The sequence below is a fragment of the Chrysochloris asiatica genome, unplaced genomic scaffold (assembly GCF_000296735.1).
Source record: "Chrysochloris asiatica unplaced genomic scaffold, ChrAsi1.0 scaffold00358, whole genome shotgun sequence".
Lineage (NCBI taxonomy): Eukaryota > Metazoa > Chordata > Mammalia > Afrosoricida > Chrysochloridae > Chrysochloris > Chrysochloris asiatica.
Genome location: NW_006408876.1, coordinates 1,531,206 through 1,550,126, shown reverse-complemented (window position 1 = coordinate 1,550,126; position 18,921 = coordinate 1,531,206). Strand labels below are relative to the sequence as shown.

General features: G+C 42.4%; 1 protein-coding gene across 1 annotated transcript in view; it reads right to left on the bottom strand.

Moving 5' to 3' along the window:
• CTNND2 (catenin (cadherin-associated protein), delta 2) overlaps positions 1-18,921 on the bottom strand; it is a 560,917-nt gene that overhangs the window by 144,244 nt on the left and 397,752 nt on the right. Inside the window, exons 9-10 of the mRNA XM_006876162.1 lie at positions 9,029-9,103; positions 7,434-7,584 (exon numbers count right to left, since the gene is read on the bottom strand). Of these exons, the coding sequence (XP_006876224.1) occupies positions 7,434-7,584; positions 9,029-9,103 (226 nt within the window). The remainder of the gene's footprint in view (positions 1-7,433; positions 7,585-9,028; positions 9,104-18,921) is intronic.

Below are 18,921 nucleotides of genomic sequence, written 5' to 3'. Positions count from 1 at the left end.
AGGAGCGGAGGTCCCTAAGACCATGAAGCAAGAAGAGCGGAAAGTGTGACCCTACTCAGAGAGGCAGTGAAGCCAGGCATAGAGACAGAGATGATGATGAGACAGATGGAGTGGCTGGGGGCATGGGACTCAGGGAGGGAGAGGAGCTGTTTGCTGACAGCTGGGGGGGCGGGCCTGTGGGGCGTATCCTTTGGTCATTTGATGATGCATGGAGGAGATTGTAATCATTGTAATGAAATAAAATATGACAGGATGAATGTGAAGCTGAAGTGGGACAGAGGTAAATAATGATGTATGCAGAACCTTGGAACAACAGGGCTCTGGGATACAGGGACTGAGACACGGTTGGAATGGGGGAAAGGGCGGAAATAATGTTAAGATGCTTGGCTGTCTTTTGAATCTTGGTTTCCCTGGTATACCATTATAAAATAGTCACTTGAGGGGAATAGAAAGGAATAGTCAGATATATCACCATAGAAAGCTTGTAAGTCCATCTTCTGCCTATAACTGATTGAATACCTAAAATGGGGCTACGGCATGCCCAGTGAAGTAGGCTTCCTGCGGAGCCTCTGCCTTACATAAGACCATCGGTGGAATCCTGAATAACATCCAGAATCTGCTGAGGTGGGAAATTTCCACTTGAAAGGACAAGCAGACCAGCCTGGAGAGGCCAGAAGAATAGAAGATACTTCTTGAAAGAAAGACTGACAGGAAAAATATAAAACAATATAAGCAGACCAACTGATTACTACAAGAACAAACAAGTGGCTCGCCCAGGAGGTCCCCTCAGGGTAAACCTCCTTCTAAGACTAAGACCCAATGGGAATACATGCTCTGATTGGTGACCACATTCGTCATCGATAAGAGACCTGGTTGGCCAGCAGTGTGGCAAGACCTGGGGACTCTTGAACCCAGAATCAGTGACATAGCCACAGAAGACTAGAGTGGAGAGTGAAGCATCCAGCTGATAAGAAGAGAGGGCACATGCATAAGTACACCCACACTTGTATATAATACCCACTTGACCTGGCTTCAATGACTGGATGATCAGGGCTTAACTAGAAGAAGAAAGAAGAGAAAAAAAAAAAGAGTAATCTGATACAATTTGATGAACCTATGGATGCAGTAGCTCAAAAGAGGGAACCAATCTTCACAGTGAGGATCATTCTCACCCCCTCCGTATATGGAGTGGACAGGGATGGGCAACTTGTACAGTGGTTACCCAGAATGGGGAAGGGGGAGGGCTACAGAGGTAAGAAGTGACTGGCTTACAAGCTTTCAAGAGGGAACCTAGATCCAGAGGGCGTGGAGGAAGGTAGAATCTCCACTGAATAGTATCCAATCTGTCTAGAAGGGGGATGAAGAAAAGAGATGTGGATAGGTCTCTTGTGATACAATAGTGAATAATTGTTATCAGGACTGATTGTAAGGGTTGGAAATGTAAAGGTAGACCTTTTGTGACAAAAGAAGGGGAGTGATTAACTTTGCAGAGGTCCCTGGGACCATCAAGGAAGAAGAGCAGAAAGCGGAAACCCTACCCAGAGAATCAGTGATGCCAAAGATGGAGGCAGAGTCGAAGACATGGAGAGATGGAGTGGCTAGGGACTTTGAACCCAGAGAGGGAGAGGGGCTGTGTGCTGATGACAGGGGGGCGGGCTTGCAAGGCATACCCTTTGGTTTGTTGATGATGCATGTAGGGGATTGTAACCATGGCAAGGAAACGATATATGATAGGATGAATGTGAAGCTAATGTTCTCCCATGTAAACTATCATGCAATTCACAAAAAAGCACTAAACAAAAACGAAAATATCATGACTTGACTCAGGCACACCTTAGTCCTCAAAGAGATATCTTTGATCTTTAACATTTTAAAGAGGTCTTTTGCAGCATATTTGCCCAATGGAATATGTCATTTGATATTTTGACTGCTGCTTCCATGAGCATTGATTGTGGATCCAAAAAAATTAAATCCTTGACTTAAAAAAAAAAAAAGAATATCTGTCTGGTCTTCCTCCTTTTTCCAGTATTCCATGGTCTACTTAATATTCATAGCTGACCTGAGTTTTCTCCAAATAAGACAAGGAACCATTGGAGAATTTTGATATTATTTGAGTAGTGGATTAACTAGACCATCTGAATGCTGCATTGGGAGCAGACTGTAGCAGGATGAGGATAGAAGCAGAGGAGACAGATAGGAAGCTGTGATACTAGCCCAGGTGAGAAGTAAAGGGCGTTCTGATCCAAGGATACAGCAATGAAGATGATGAGAAGAGTCTTGTTCTGGGACAGTCTGAAAGGAGGAGCAGACTCATGGATGGACTGAGAATGAGGGTGAAGAACCAAGGAAGAACTGAAGTGTTTATCCTGGACCACAGCAAGGACATATTGCTATTAACTGTCATGAAGATGACTTTGGAAGGCTCAGGTTTGGGGGGAAATAAGGAATTCAGTTATGCTTGAGATGACCTTAGATACCAAGAAGACATGCTCAACAGAGAGTAGGACACAATGACCTGAAGTTCATGCCAGAGACATCTATTGGAGAGTCTTCAGAAAACAGGTCAATTCTACAGACAAGAAAACATAGGAGATCACCAACACTTTAAGGGAGAGTTGATAGTAGCGAGAACAGGTCCAGGTTGAATGTTGTCTTCGTTCTCTACTGCAGTTATAACAGAAATACCACAAGTAGATGGCTCTCATAAATTGAAATGTATTCTCTCACCATTTAAAAGAGTGTTGTTGTTGTTAGGTGCTGTTGAGTCAGTACCAACTCACAGCAAACTTATGCACAACAGCATAAAACACTGCGCGGTCCTATGCCAACTCACAATTATTGCAACACTTGAAACCATTGCTGCTGACACTTGGCCAATCCATCTCGTTGAGGATCTTCCTCTTTTTCCTTGACCCTCCACTTTGCCAAGCATGATGTCCTTCTCCAGGGACTGGCCCCTCCTGATAATATAAGAGATGAAGTCTCACTATCCTGGCTTCTAAGGAACATTTGCTTGTTCCTTTGACAGTCCGTGGTACTTGTAATATTCTCCTCCAACACCATAACTCAATTCATCAATTCTTATACAGTCTTACTTATTCACTGTCCAACTTTCACATGCATACCATGGCTTGGGTCAATGGTATTAATTGACCTTAATCCTCAAACTGACATCTTTGCTCCTCAACACTTTAAAGAGATCTTGTGCAGCAGATTTGACGAACACAGTACATCGTTTCATTTCTTGACTGCTGCTTCCACGAGTACTGGTGGTTGTTCTGAGCAAAATGAAGTCTTTGACAACTTCAATATTATTTCCATTTATCTTGATGTTATTTATTGGTCCATTGGTGAAGATTTTTGTTTTCTTTACATTGAAATGCAACCCATACTGAGGGCTGTGTTCTTTGATCTTCATCAGTATTTTCAGTCCTTTTCACTTTCAGCAAGCTAGGTTGTATCATCTGCATATCGCAGGTTGAGTCTTCTTCCAATTCTGGTATCACATATAATCCAGCTTCTCAAATTATTTGCTAAGAATAAAAAGCTAGAAATCTGAATTCAGAGTACTGGGTCTGTAGAAAGGTTCTTGTCTCATTTTAGCACTGGTAGGTCCAACATTCCTTAGAGATCTCCCTGGATCTTGGAATCAATCTTCCTCTGGATTTAGGAGTGCCACAGTGCAGGGACTCTAGATCCAAGCTACACACTCCACTCCTGGCTCTTCTTGCTTGGCGGTATTGGGTCCCTCATTCTCTGCTCACCTGTCTCTCCTTATATACCTCACAAGAAATTGACTCAAGATACAATCTAATCCCGTAGACCACACTAGACCTCATTAGCATCACAGACTCGGGGTGTGGCTCTGTAGGGTCAGAACTTGGCTTTGAGCCACGATGTTGGCAGTTCAAACCCACCAGCTGCTCCTTGGAAACCCTATATATGGTCACAACGAGTTGAAACCGACTTGATGACACTTAACAACAACATGACAGAAGTGAGGATTTACAACACGTGGGATCATTACCTAAGATCATAGATGATTACCTCAGATCACATGATGAGGTAGATGGTATTATATCAGATCTCATCACGGGGGATAAGTGCATCTGAACTGCTAATCCCCCAGAACTGTGGCCCAGCCAAACTGACACACCACGATACCTTCCACAAATGGTTTCATTCTTGGTTCACTGTTGTTGCAGCTTTCAGTTCCATTGATCAAGATCTGTATAACATTTTCCTTTACAAATCAGTACTCGGATATAAGAGGCAAAGGCAAGGGCTGAGCAACAGTGCTATCTCCTTTATCCTAAATAAAATGAAATGCTGCCTTCCTTACATTCTGCTTTTCTCCTTCAAAAAAATAAGAAGATTTATGCCCACAATTTAGATATTTTTCACTTCTGTTTTTAATGGTGGCCTGGTGATGTTAGATAGTAAAGCTTAATTTAACATGGCAGGATGGAACTCCAAATGTTCTTCCCTGACACATAGTCCTAGATAACCAACTTCTGAGAAAGAAGGGATGCCTAGAAGCCACACAACCAATCAATAGTTCACTAGTTTGTTATATTTCAATCCACCCAAAGAAGTAAACCACAGAAGTGCACAATGTCTCGTTGCTAGTACCCAGGCAGGAGACTGATTAGCTATTGATTTTTCTTCCATCGTATGGAAGAAGGATAGGGTTTTATTGGAAGTCCCAAAAATGGCTTGTGTGAAATAAATGCAGGAAGAAACTGAAAGCAAATATGCAGACGGGATCTTGACCTTTTGAGCTAGTAGCCCTACTGAAACACACAAAATTTACAAACAATCCCAAAATTCAGCTCAAATGAAAGCATAACCATCTAATCAGGAGTCAACGTCATACCTTTCAATGTACTGGAAATACAACAGCTAAGTGAAAGGAGTATACAGAGATTTGAAGTCTAATTTGTCTGTGAATACATCAATGGCAGGTGTATTGAATGGTAAGATGGACATTGCGAAATGGTAGGAGAGATAGCCGCTGGTTTCTAGATCACAGAGGACGTAGAATACAATACGTAGGAACTGGGAAGCTGAAACAGACCTTGCTGTGGTTGTTAAATGCCAACTCATAGAGACCCTGCATAGGGTTTTTGAGGAGCGACTCGTGGGTTTGAAGCACCAGTTCAAACCGAGCTTGTGGTCCATTGCTTATCCTACAGCACATCAGGATTCCGAAAACTATGAAAGGTTTCAGTATGAAATGTGGACCAATGCAGGGCATGCAAATGCACCCATGAATGGTATCCTGCCCCTGTGTCTCCTCTCAGCTCAGCTCCCTCTGAGGCTGCAGATCTCCTTGGACCTTTGCCAATGTGGACAGCCCAGTTGCCTGCTACCTGGCCTCCAGCTGCCATCCATTAACACCTGTTACCATCAGCCAGGGTTTCAGACCTCATTGCACCTGACCAGAATCATCATCTACCAGTTAGGACATCCTGCTGGGAGCCATGTGCATCTCCCTGGAAGTCAGGGACTTGGAGGTGTCGATGAGCCCTAGCTTGGGCACCTTCCCATTTATAAAGGAAGTACCAGAAGGTCCCCCAATTTACTCTGCACCAGGCACATTAGCCTTCCACTCCCAGCATCTACTCCAGCGGACCACCTACAGCTTAGTGTGCCCTACCCCCACTTTCCACCCAGCACACTGCCTCCCCTCCTGAAGTCTTTGCTCAAAGACTACCTACCCCAAAGCTATCGTGAGCACCCTTTAAATTGACAACCCCATTCCCCACCAACCCTCTCCTTACCCAGCGACATTCTCCGCATGGAGATTTTCTAAGATACCCTAGGAACCATGGATGCTTATCATAGGTTCTCTCTCTCTTGAAAGGGAACTCCACTGAGGAAGCTTTCTGTCTGGTTTGCTCATTGATGTGATGCAGGCCTGCTGGAGCACAGGAAACCACCATCAATAAACACATGTCACTGACATGAACAGAGCCTATAGCATGGAGGAGAGAGCTGCCCCACTGAACTGTGGTTCCCCGACTGCCATCTTTATGGGAGCAGACTGCCTTATCTTTCTCACATGAAACGGCTGGCGGTTTTGAACCACCAGCCTTTCAACTGGTAGCCAAGTGCCATTGGGGGTCTTTAGAATGAAGTAGGTGATGATGAGTAAATATCTTTTTTTTTTTTTTCCAATTTTACACTCATCATTTCATTGCAATGATTACAATGCCTTCCATGCATTACCACTCAGCAGTATTTACTTCTATTGCCCCTAGTTTTTGTTTTTGCTTATTTTTATTTTTTTGGGATGCACACAAAACCACTCAGGAATATACAATCATTTAAACAACCTAAGGGCACATTCTGCAAGCCTGCCTCCTGGCCGCCAGTTCTCAGTCCCTCTCTTTCCATGAGTCTAGAGTCCTTAGCTGCTCTATTTCTCCAGGTCCTCATCTCTTCCTCCATTTCTGGTTTCACTGCTTCTCTGGATAGAGTCCTGCATTCCGCTCATGCTCCTCTCCCTTGATGGTACTAGAGTCTTCTGTTCCTGGACTACAAGATTAACTACTCTCCCCTTTATGTTACAAAACTTCTACCTTTACAGTTGTGGCAGGAGTAAATATCTTTTGAAAGAATAAACTAACGCATTTATCTTTACTGTTTCCTTAGTAAAAGGATTTCTGTAATTTCTTCAATATCAAATTAAAGGGAGATAACGTTGGAAAGAAATCAATGGAATTAAAGAGCCAGTAAACCAACTCGATGGTACTTAACCACAACAACAGACTTGGATCAGTGGTAGAATGCTTGCCTTCCATGCTGCAGACCCAGGTTCAGTCCCAGTCTAGTGTACTTCATGCACAACTCACACTTGTCTCTTAATGGAGGCTTACATACTACAATGATATTGAACCTGTTTTAACAGAGTTTGTAGACTCAGATACACTAGGAAGAAAGACCTGGTGATATCCCTCTGGAAATCAGCCAATGAAAACACCCTGTGGAATACAATGATCTGATCTGCAACCAATCTTGGATATGGTATAGGGCTGCGCAGCATTTCGTTCCATTGTGCATGGGGTCACCATGAGTTGGAGACCCATGGGGAAGCAGCTTACAAGGACAGCATGTCTCCTCCACAGAAAATGGGACAACAGAAAGGGGAGGGAGAATGGCAGAGATGGTATCCATGTCCTACAGTTCACCATGTGGGCAGTCAACAGCCTGACAGGGACTCGAGGACCGGGGGAAGAGCACCACAACCGTTCTTAATCTGCAAGGATTAGTAATATCAACAAACACTTCTCTAAATTTTAACACACAAATCAGCGCATTGGATTCCCACTAGGAGGAGAGCAGGAAATATACTATTTCCCTTCCACATGTGGGTCCAAACATACAGCAACATGAGTTTCATTTACAGATGAAGCGAGTGTGAATCTCACCGATGAGTTCCTTATTTCTGACGTCCAAGGCCATGTTCCGCAGGGCTGTGGCCACGGCACACACCACACGGTCATTGTCTATTCGCAGCAGCTCCACGAGGATGGGCAGCCCTTTCTCTTTCCGGACAGCAGCTCGGATGTACACTGACCACTGCAGAAAGAGGCAAGGTGCATTAGGACCAAAGGCAGGGAGTTCTATCATTGAGGTTCCTGTTTATAGGAGCCAAAAAGGTTGGATTACCAGGACTTACTTGTAGAATGAATCCTACATTGGTGTAAATGACTAATGCATTTGGTTGCTAATTGAAAGGTTGAGGGTTCGAGTGCACCCAGCGGTCAGACAGTCTACTGACAAATTAGCCATTGGAAACCGTAAGGAGCACATGCCACACATAGGGTCGCATGAGTCAGAAAAGACTTTATGGCAATTGGTAGCTGGTAGTGGTAGAATCGGTTGAATGTGTTAGGAATGCATTGAACATGTTTAACTTTATGTTGATTTTTATTGCCTTCTGCATATGATATAGGCTTCAGGGCTGATCTGTTCACCACAGTGAGCTTCTCTTGGTCCAGTGTTTTCAGTTGGACCATTTGACAGCGATTTAGATGACTGGTACATTTAGTGCTTTAAAATATGGACATTTAGGGCAGGGAGGATTGGCTGTTTACACAAAGAGGCACAACAAATATTTTTAAACAGCCCTAGGAAAGTAGTAAGTGTGGAAAAGCTGGGTGTGGGAATTTTTTTTTTTTTTTTTAAAGAACTTTTGATTTGGAGGCAAGGCATGGAGAAGACCTACTGAGTGTGTGTACTTCAGGCATTAGCTGAATAACAAAGAGGAATGGAGCCAGAAAGGCAGGGGTGAGAGAAATCAAGAACGCAGATTTCAAAAACTTCTGCAAAAAAAATAAGATAAAGATGTCAGATGTCCAGAGCCACAATTCCTTCTCTTATTTCTTCAGCTAATATATCCCATTTATTTTGGGTTGACAACTGTTGAACTTAATGGCACACACACATAAAAAAGTACCCAAACCCCAAGCCATTGAGTTGACTCTGACTCACAGTGACCCCGTGTGTGTTGAGGTACCATTATGCTCCCGAAAATTTCCAATGACTGTGATCTTTTGGAAGTCGGCTGTCAGACCTTTCCTCTGAGGTGCTTCTGAGTGGATTCAAACAGCCAAACTTTGGGCTAGTAGCCAAGTGCTTAAGCCTTTGCACCACCCAGGAAACCCTAATGGAGCACCACTAGTTGCTTCATACAGTAATGTACTTGCAGTATCAGGATGGTGAAACATTCAGCTTCATTCACGGGAATGCAGGCAGGCCATGTTTTCATATACATTTTATCCCCTAACATAGTGTTCCAGAGAAAAGCGTGCTGAATAAAATTCAGTGCACATAAGGGCTTCATCTACGGCAGTGTCATTTAGGATCTAAGTAAATGACACTCAGGAAATATGAGTTTTGGGGTCTGTAGCAAGGTCCTCTTGGGGACCAGCTTGGGTGGTGCAGAACCCTCCCCAGCCTCCCCACTGGCCATCTCCACCTCCCCTTCCCATAGGGCAGGCATCCCAGAGCTGGCTCTCACCTGTGGCAGGCAGGGAGCCCCCTCTGGCAGTGACTGTAGGGCATACGCCATGCCTGCCACATCCTCAGCCCAGCCCTGCATGAAATATGAGATGAAAAAAACAAATATCTTCATCCCATCCTACATCAGAAGTCACATTCATATAGCTTCTTATCACCATCAACTCACACCAAACACTTTCTCCTACCCCATTTTAGTGTCTCAAGCCCCAGACAGCCTAAGGTGGTGGGGAAACAGCTAGAACTCAAGAAGGGATCACTGGAGTCAGGGAGCAAAGACAAACATTGGAGCTTTAGGCATTGCTTACGGGAGTACAGATGTCTGGATATGCCATCGCTACCGGAGAAAGAAGGTGTTTCCCTCCCCATACCAATGCCAGCATCCATCATTGCTCTGGATAGCTGTGAGCAATGGTTCCCCCCAGCCCCACACCCCCCTCCCCAGGTAAGAATGGAGCCTTGAGCTTATCCAGCCCTTGCATTGTTAGGACCTTCCCTAAAATTAAGAATGGAACCTAGAAAAGACAAGAGTGTGGGGTCCACGTTTACACATTGCATGATGATCTCAACAGTATATCTCAACAGTGGGGAGGTAGCCTTGACCTTCTGAAGGGCTTTGGGGAGTATTCCTGGAAACTTAGGCACACTGACATATAAGTCTTGATGATGACCCTCTCCCTGCAACCACTCATCTTTCTAGAACCCTGCTTCCAGCTTCTAGTCTGTAACTTCTTTGATGTTGACAAATCTCTGGAAGCTCAGTATTATTCTCATTTCATACAAAGGAAACAAACATAGAGATGGTGACGAAACTTTTCATTGTTGACATTCTGTGCTCCTCTGCCTTCAACTTCTTCTAGACATCACCTGTCCCTCTCCCTCCCTCCTTCCAGACTTATAAGAAAACCTGGTAACATCTGAATAAACCATGAAGGAAAGGGTAAGACTTTGGTCGTCCTTCTTAGAATCCCAGCTACATATACTGTCATGTTGGATGGAAAGAGGATTCAGTGTTTGGAGATTAATGAGACACTGCTGGAAAATGACTTGAGAATAACCATAAATGGTTATGTGTTGGATTTCTGGTGTGGTGCTATCGGATAAGCACTGGACCATAAGGTCAGTCTGAACTGTAAGGCCGGTGGTTCAAAGCTACCAGTTGCTCTTCAGATACCCTATGAGCCAAACGGACTCAAAGGCACTTGATAACAACAACAAATGGCCAACCATGTGCATAAGTTACAGATTCACATGTTTTGATAAAAGAAAATTGTCCACAGTTAACTATCTATTCTCCCTCTGTTAAAGGGAATAATCTGACAGTGGATTTGATACTTAAATGATTGGTGTATAGTACATGTAAATGTGTGGCTCTCTGTTGTTGTTAAGTGCCATCGAGTCGGTTCCGACCCATAGCGACCCTGTACAGGGTTTCCAAGGGTGTAAATCTTTACGGGAGTAGAAAGCCTCATCTTTCTCCCGCGGAGCGGCTGGTAGTTTCGAACTGCTGACCTTAAGGTTCGCAGCCCGATTCGTAACCACTACGCTAAATGTTCCAGGTATGACTGTGGTTTACTACAACTCAACATAAATCATTTACATTTCATTCAAGAGGTGTTGCAAGTTTCCAAAGGTTACTTTTTACCTGTACACCGATGTGTTTTTTACTGGAACAACCTACTAGATTTGGAGTGGGTCATGTTATTACCCAAGTGGAGCAAAAGAAGTAAGGAGTTAAAAGACAGATGATGTCTAAGAGACAGATGATGTTTAGGGAGAAAAGGGTATGATAAGGACTAAGGTATTTGGGAAATGGAGATGAGTTCACAGGTACACTCAAAATCTAAACCCAAATGTTCACAGTGAGGTCACACAGCCTAAAAATGCTCTCCTAGTCCCTTCCATCTCACAAAGATGTATGCATAAGCATCTGTACTCAGAGCTAAGGAGCCCTAGTGGTACAGTGGGTTAAGTGTTGGTCTGCTAATTGAAAGGTCAACAGCTGCTCTGTCGGGGAGAGATGAAGCAGTATGTTTCCATAAAGATGTACAGCCTCGGAAACCCTGTGGAGCAGTCCTAGCCTGTTTTGTTGCTGTGCTTGTGATGTGCCATTAAGTTGGTTCTGACTCACAGCGACCCTGTATAGGGCTTCCAAAGAACAGCTGGTGGGTTTGAACCACCGCCCTTGTGGTTAACAGTCCAGTGCTTATCCAACAGTACTACACCAGTCCTACAGGGTCACTGTAATTCTGAATTGATTTGATGGTTTTAGGTTTTTGGTTTGATACTCATAGTTGATATAATCCTTTGCAAAGTAAGCAATAAACATTGGTCTAATCATTCATTTTATTATTTTGGTCTTAAAGTAAGCCATTTGGCATTTCTCTGATGTTTCAAGTGCTGTTTGTGGAATAACAATAGGCCATTTCAATTCCGAACCCTAAGAAGAACATGTTAGGATTTGATATGCCTGATACAAGAAGACTCATATTTCTGTAATGATGCAGAGAAAAGTCTTGTTACATCAAGACCCAGTCTATTTGCAGGTGATGGGACAACATTTAGAGATATTAACTACTTTTACTCTTCTCCTGCTTGTTCACCCCTCTACCTGGGCATGGCTAGGGGTTGTCAATGGACCGAGGACATGGCAGCAGACAGGAGAAAGATGGAATCTGTTTGAAAGGGGATAAGAATAGGCAGGAAAATATTTCCCCTTGCCTGAGAGTACACACTGAGCCTCCAAGGTGGGAATAGAAGGCAGAGTTTAGCAAAGAAGCAAGAGATGCAAAACGCATTGTGGGGTTCAGAACTGGGACTGCCCCTGGATAAGTGCCTTGTATGTGTGAAGGGGCTTGTGATAAAGTTTTCCCTGGAGATAGAACATTGGAGAGTCAAGAGAACCTCAGCTGCCTTTTGTATAATATATCAAAGGCTGAGCCAGCATCAACGAGTCTTGTGGCATCACGGGTCAACAGGGCTCCCTGCCAGACAGGGGAGAGGGTTCCTGGAACCATTGAGTGGTATGGGAAGCTCATTAAGTGGCTCTGGGGTCTTGGGTGCACAGGATGGGCTACATGTGAGTGGAAGAGGAAGGGCTAAGAAAGGACGGAAGGCTGCAGCAGAGTGGTTTTCTGGCTAAGATGTGGGGTATCCATCAGTACCATGTCTGGTTGCATGAAGGAGAGAAAGTGGCTGCATCTCAGGAAAGCTCCTGAGGCTCCCACAATGCAAGCATGAGCCAAGCGAGTACCTGCAGATGGTCCAGTCTCCAGTCACATGGAGCCTGCTGAGAACACTACAGGATGAACAAGGTGTGTCTTGTACAAAGGGCAGACGGATAGAGATGATTCCAGGGAGAAAGGGATCCCCTAGCTCTATCCCTTCTGCAGAGAGACACCAGGAAGATGGATTGGGGTTCTTAGTGCCAATTTTAGTGGAAAGGGGAGTATTCAGTAATTGGGAAACAACTGAATTTGATGAAGTTCACCTAGAAATAGTGTATTTGCTGGTTTTCTTTTTTCTGCATCAGGCAAAATGAAGATTGAGGTATTAAAATGAATGAACAGAAAACCAAGAAATCAAGCTACCTGTGTACAAGTTGGTGTCCAGTGAAATACTCATGGTATGCATTAGGGAATGGTGGAAAAGTGAATTCAGTAACTTTTGAACCCTTTCAGCGTAGGCAGCCTTGTTTGATTTGGATTCTCAGGTAGTGAGTTGTTAACTGTTTTATTAGGAGAAATAAACTTGTATTTTATTTGAGCCCTTGAATATTTGGGGTCTCAGTTATAGTAATCAGCATTACCTGAAATAATAATTTTGCTGCTGTCTTTAAATGAACTCCCAATGATTGAATCTAAGGTTTCAATGGGTGTTACTGGAGGTGTGTTTCCTTATCCCTCACCCCCTTTCCCATACAAATCACCCCTAAAGTTCCCCTGGGCCATGTACATATTTCTGTCTTAGCTTTTACCATTATTTTCTCACTTCTTGGTCTACATGTTTAGATGCAATAAGGTACCTAAGGGAAGAAACCAAGTCATATTTATTTCCTTATCTTAATTGTCTTCCAGTTTCTGGCTCACAGTTGGAGATTAAAAAGTATTCATTTGATGAAAGAAAATGCCAGATTTATGGATTTAAACATCAAGTGCTTATTATTTAAGAACATTATTCACCCCTGATGGGAACAATGCAAAAGGGGAAAAAAAGCTGCTGCAGTTTTTGACCAGGCCAGGGAGTTCCAATCACTTCCATAGAAGCACTGCAAGGATTTGAAGTGATTGCATGCTCCTTTGGGAGGGGTTTTAATCCCTTAATTCTGTGGTTCCCTGTGTGTGGCACTAGCCTTGATTCAAGGCTTATGAAAAGGATTGGAAGAAAAGAATATTCAGGCAGCATGTTCTGAGCTACTGTAGCTCTGATTATGTTGTGCCAATTCAACTGAGGGTTTTATTCAACAATTTCTCTCTGACTGGACTCCTCAGGCAATTAACCATGCTGGTTCCAGTTTTACAACTGCTGTAAATGTGCTTGGTGACCTGGATGCTTATTTTTGGGAGGCAGGTTGTATCTGCTACACCAACTTAGTACATCATTGGTCCTGCCATGTTCAGTTGTTTCTCTCAGCACTTAATAGATGTAGTCCCATGGTCTTTTCACTGGCATTGTTGCTTGCAAGAAATATACTGTTATCCTTATCCTTGGACATAAAACATTTCTTTTTCCTCTGCCTTTTTAAAGATGTGCTCTTTACTACTGATGATGAACAAATGAATTATGATGCCTTGCTATAGTTTTCTTCATGTTTCTAGTTTGGGGGACTCCTTGAAAACTTGAATGGATCTGTGGTTTTATGGTCTTCACTACATAGGGAAGATTTTCAGCTATTATTTCTGAGATATTTTTTTCCTGCCTCCTTCCTATTTTCTCACTTCTTGGGGGATTCCGATTACACCTATATCAGGTCACTTGAAGCTCACTGATGCTCTGTTCACCTTTTCCCTCCTCTGTGTTTCATTTTGAGTAGTTTCTATTACTATCGGTAAATTCATTAATCTTGTCTTCTATAAGGTCTAATTTGCTGTTAACCTCATCAACTATATTTTACATTTAGGTTCAGATACTGCATTTTTATGTTTTAGTTGGATCTTTTGTATATTTCCATACCTCTAGTTAACTTTTGAACCAGTATAATATGGTTACAGTAACTATGCGTCTACTTTTAGCATCTGTATCGGTTCTAAATTTGTTTCAATGGATTTTTTTCACACTACTATGGATCATACTATCATGTTTATTTATTTGCAGGAAAATTTTTGGTTGGATGTTGGACATTCTTAATTTTAATTTGTTGCTTGATAGATATTTTTGTATTCCTATAGCTTGGTTCTGTAGGCTAGGATTTGGTCTGCTAGGCACAAGGTCGGTGGTTCACACCCACCAATATGTCCATGGGAGAAAGATGAGACTACCCTCACTTGTAAAGACTCATAGTCTCAGAAACTCTATAGAGGGGGTTGTTCTAAGTCAGAATAAACTTGATGGAAGTCAGTTTTGTTTAAGTTTTATTCTGGGGTACAGTTAAATGATTTGAAAACATGATCTCTTCTGGTCTTGTTTTTAAGATTTGATGGATCAGAGCAGTGTTTATTCCTGGGATAATTATTCACGATTACTGAGGCAAGACTCTTCTGAGTTATCTACTTGGTGGTCTGGGAATTCTGAGGACTTCTTGGCCAGCTGTCAAGAAAGTGCACTATTCCCATCCCTGTATAAGTGCTGAATATTCTTTGTTCTAATTCTTTCTGATAGTTGTTTCCCAAGTCTTGAGGTCTTTCTTCACACTTGTTTGCTAACCAGGTCTGTAGTGGACCTTAAAGGGAGCTTCTGTATGTGTACAGAGTTCTCTCTGTGCAGCTATTGCCTCTTTGACACTCTGATCTGTGAACTCTACCTGCTTTGTTCTCTCTGAGCTCTCAGCGCCATCTGCTCAACCCAGGGAGTCTGCTGGGCTCTTCCAGGCTTGCTCTCTCCATGGCCTGGGAAATGCTCTCAAGTCCACAAGCTGGGACAGTCAGAGGGCTCACGTCATTTGTTCTGTCTCTCAGAAATCACTATTCTTTGTAGTGATGTGTGGTCCAATTAATGCCAAAGTCTTAAAAATCACGATTCCATATCTTTATTTTGGTCCTGTTTTGTTTGAAGGGCAGTAAATCTAGGCCCTAATCCTCTCCGTCTTGGAATCTTGGCTGGAAGTGGAAATCCCCAAGGTGAAGTTGTATAGACAACCTCAGATTAGAGCCCTGTAACTTGGAACTGTAGAAGTCAAGATTGTTCAATGTAAAGGATTAAACTAACACTGAAGCACTGAATATAGGTTTTTTCTATAGTCCATTTATGTTGTTGTTGTTGTTAGGTGCCATTGAGTCAATACCGACTCATAGTGACCCTATGAAACACTGCCCGGTCCTGGGCCAACCTCACAGCTGTTGCCATGCTTGAGCCACTTATAGGTGTATTCTAAATATAGGTACAGTCCCTGCTAACAGTACTGGGTCCTTGTAGTCAAGAAGTCACAAAATTAGGTAAGAGCAGTTCCAATGACTTGGCCATGACCCTACTCCTTTCTTTCTCCTTTTTAGATTGGACTCCTTCTTGTTCTGCTTCAGGATGGTCATCGTCTCCATCTGTGTTTATTGTTCCTAACAGACTGATGGCTGGGCAGAGTTCCTAGATAACCTCTGGCTTCCTCAGACCCAATTTCAGAGCCATGAGACCTTCTGCTTCACTCCCTATTTGCAATAGGATCTTTCCAAACACTCATTTCTGTGTGTTGGAAGTTTATGTCTTCCATTACGCTGTTAACTAGGGCAAAGAAAATTCTCTTTGTCATAGATGTCATACGATGATTCTTACTTTTATCTGTTACACTCCACGGATCTCCACTGGTTCACATTCACACCACACACAGCCTGCTAACCTACACTAAATTAGGTGTTCCTCTTACAGTTGTGGTTCCTGTCTCCAGAGACAAGTATCACATTCCCCAGTTATCTTTGATTACTTTGGGCCATATAGACAAATATTGTTTCCTTTTTCACTAAACCCATTTTAGTATCATGTTACCTCACTACATGTTAATAGATTATTATCTAAATATTGCTTTATTCCATTTTATTTAAAAACAAATGGGCAATTCAACAAGTTCTTAAAGAACAGTCAGGTTTTAGGAGAAAACTATATATAAAACTATATATATGTGCTCATACAGAGATATCTAGAATGTTTGCCTTAATAGCACATCAGACTGATACATTTCTACTGTTTAAAACTAGGTTTCATAAGGCTCTGTTACAGTAAGACTAAGTGAAAAATGAGAATTTAAAGCACGTTTTTTCAAGCTTTAGAAATCTTCAAATGATTACATCCACATGTTTTAATATTCTGTGATGAAAATTAAAATTGTACTGCAAATAAGAAAAAGGTAATGGAAGGCCAGGTTGGCTATGAAAACATTTATCATTTTGCTTCTGTCATAATGCCATTATCTTTTTCTGCTGCTCATAAACCAAGTAATGAGTGTTTTCAAGTTTTAAAAGTGTTGAGGGCCATTATGAAGGTCTACTTTGGTAGTCAATGTCCCATGGAGGAAGAGTGCATATGATCTTCTCATAAAGAGCAGTTATTGTTTCAGCTGAAAAATTCTGTGAAAAGCTGTCTTCATGAAAAATTCTACTGTTTTACCTCCACATTTCTGATTTTGTTAGGACCATAAAAAGTTAAGACTACTAAATAATACCACTCAATTTCAATACTTACCATTAAACCCATTTTTAGGACTCTCGATTTCAGATGTTAACATGTCCACATGAAACAGGATGTCACTGTGTACCCGAATTCAATCTTTCAATTATTAAATTCTTTTTTTTTTTTTTTTAAATCAAGGCTTTTTGAAGTGAAAATTAGTCTGTTTGCTTTCTGTACTAGGTATTCTGAAGGATTTTTGAAATTATAATAATCACTGTTTGGCTTAATGACAATCTTCTCAAACCTTCCCTATGGGTTTTCCATCCTTGCTCCCTAAGTAATATGGCAAACTAACAAACTTTATAACTATTGATGCTGTTGTTAGGTGCTAGTGAGTCCATTTTGACTCGTAGCAATGCTATGCACAACAGAACAAAACACTGTCTGATACTGCTCCATCCTCGTTAAAATGCTTGAGCCCACTGCTGATGCGACTGTGCCAATCCATCTCTGCCGGGGTCTTTCTCTTTTTCAATGACCCTCTGCTTTGCCAAGTATGATGTCCTTCTCCAGGGATTAGCCCCTCTTGATAATGTGTTCAAAGTTTGCTAGACAAAGTCTCACCATCCTGGCTTCTAAGGAACATTCTGACTGTATTTCTTCTAACACAGATTTATTTGTTCTTCAGGCAGTCCATGGTACTTTTAATATTCTCCCCCAACACTGTAACTCAAATTCATCAATTCTTCTACAGTCTCCCTTGCTCACATGTATATGAGGACATTGAAAATACCATGACTTGGGTCAGGTGCGTCTTAGTCTTAAAACTGACATCTTTGCTCTTGAACACTTCAAAGAGATGTATAGAATAGATTTCAGTAATGTGATGAACTCGTAGGCATGTTTGTGAGTCCGTATTGTGATAAGAAACCCCTTATGTCGAGGCTTTCATAATCACACTGAAATAGGCCTTTGTAGCCCCTTGCCCTGTTTGAGCATGATTCTGTTCTATAATGATCATGGAAGCCAGGACTTCTCATCACTGAGACTGGCAACATGAAGAGTCCAAACTCTAACCATCGGGATGGAAGGCTTTCTAAGGTGTTCTCTGTCTCCTAGAATTACCGGCCATCTTTTGGCATTCTCCTAACGACACAGGGTCCATGTGAAGGGCAGCAATGAGTATATGGCACAGTAGAGACACAGAAGAGACTTACAGGTTTCCTTTGTTGCATCCCCACGTTTTTATTTGTTTAAATCTTTTCTTTTTCCTCATTGTTGTCAGTGTACCCACTCCTCCTTATGATGGTTAGCCTGTATGCCTGCTTATCCAAGTGTGTGTTGTTGTAAAGTGCTATCAAGTTGGTTCTGACTCCTAATGACCTTGTATATGGTTTCTGAGGAGCAGCTGGTGGGTTGTACCACTGACCCTGTGATTAAGAGTCCAGTACTTTAAGGAGCTCTGGTAGCGTAGTGGTTACATATCCGGCTGTGAATCGCATGGTCAGCAGTTTGAAACTACCAGCTGTTCCATGGGAGAAAGATGAGGCTTTCTGCTCCCATAAAGATTTACAGCCTCGGAAACCCTGTACAGGGTTGCTATGAGTTGGAACCGACTCCACAGCACATAACAACAACAACAACAACAACAACTTATCCTATAGCACCATATCAGAACTCCTTATAAGAGATTTGTGGCACTGAATAGGTTCTGACTCATAACAACCCTACATAGGGTTTCTGAAGAATTATTGGTGCGTTTGAACTGCTGACCTTGTGGTTAGCAGTCCAGTACTTATACTAAAGTGCCAGACCAGGACTCCTTGTAAGAGGCCCTCCTCACAGTTTCTCATGTGTTGTTTGTATGCTGACATGTACTGGGAGTGACCTTGGATGTTGAACATTGTCAACTAGCTGAGTAACTGCTTCTGGAATGCACAATGAGGGATGTGCTGGACAAAGGAAGGTGTCTTAGTGAAGACCTTTCATTTCATGGTGTCAGCTTTGGCTGTTTGAGACCCTCCTCTTCTTTCTTTGTACTCTCTACTCTATTCGCAATAGAAGAACTGACCAAAGGTCATGTCAGAAGAGTTGGGATGTCACACCTGAGAAAGAAGGACATGCTACATCAGGGACTGTAAC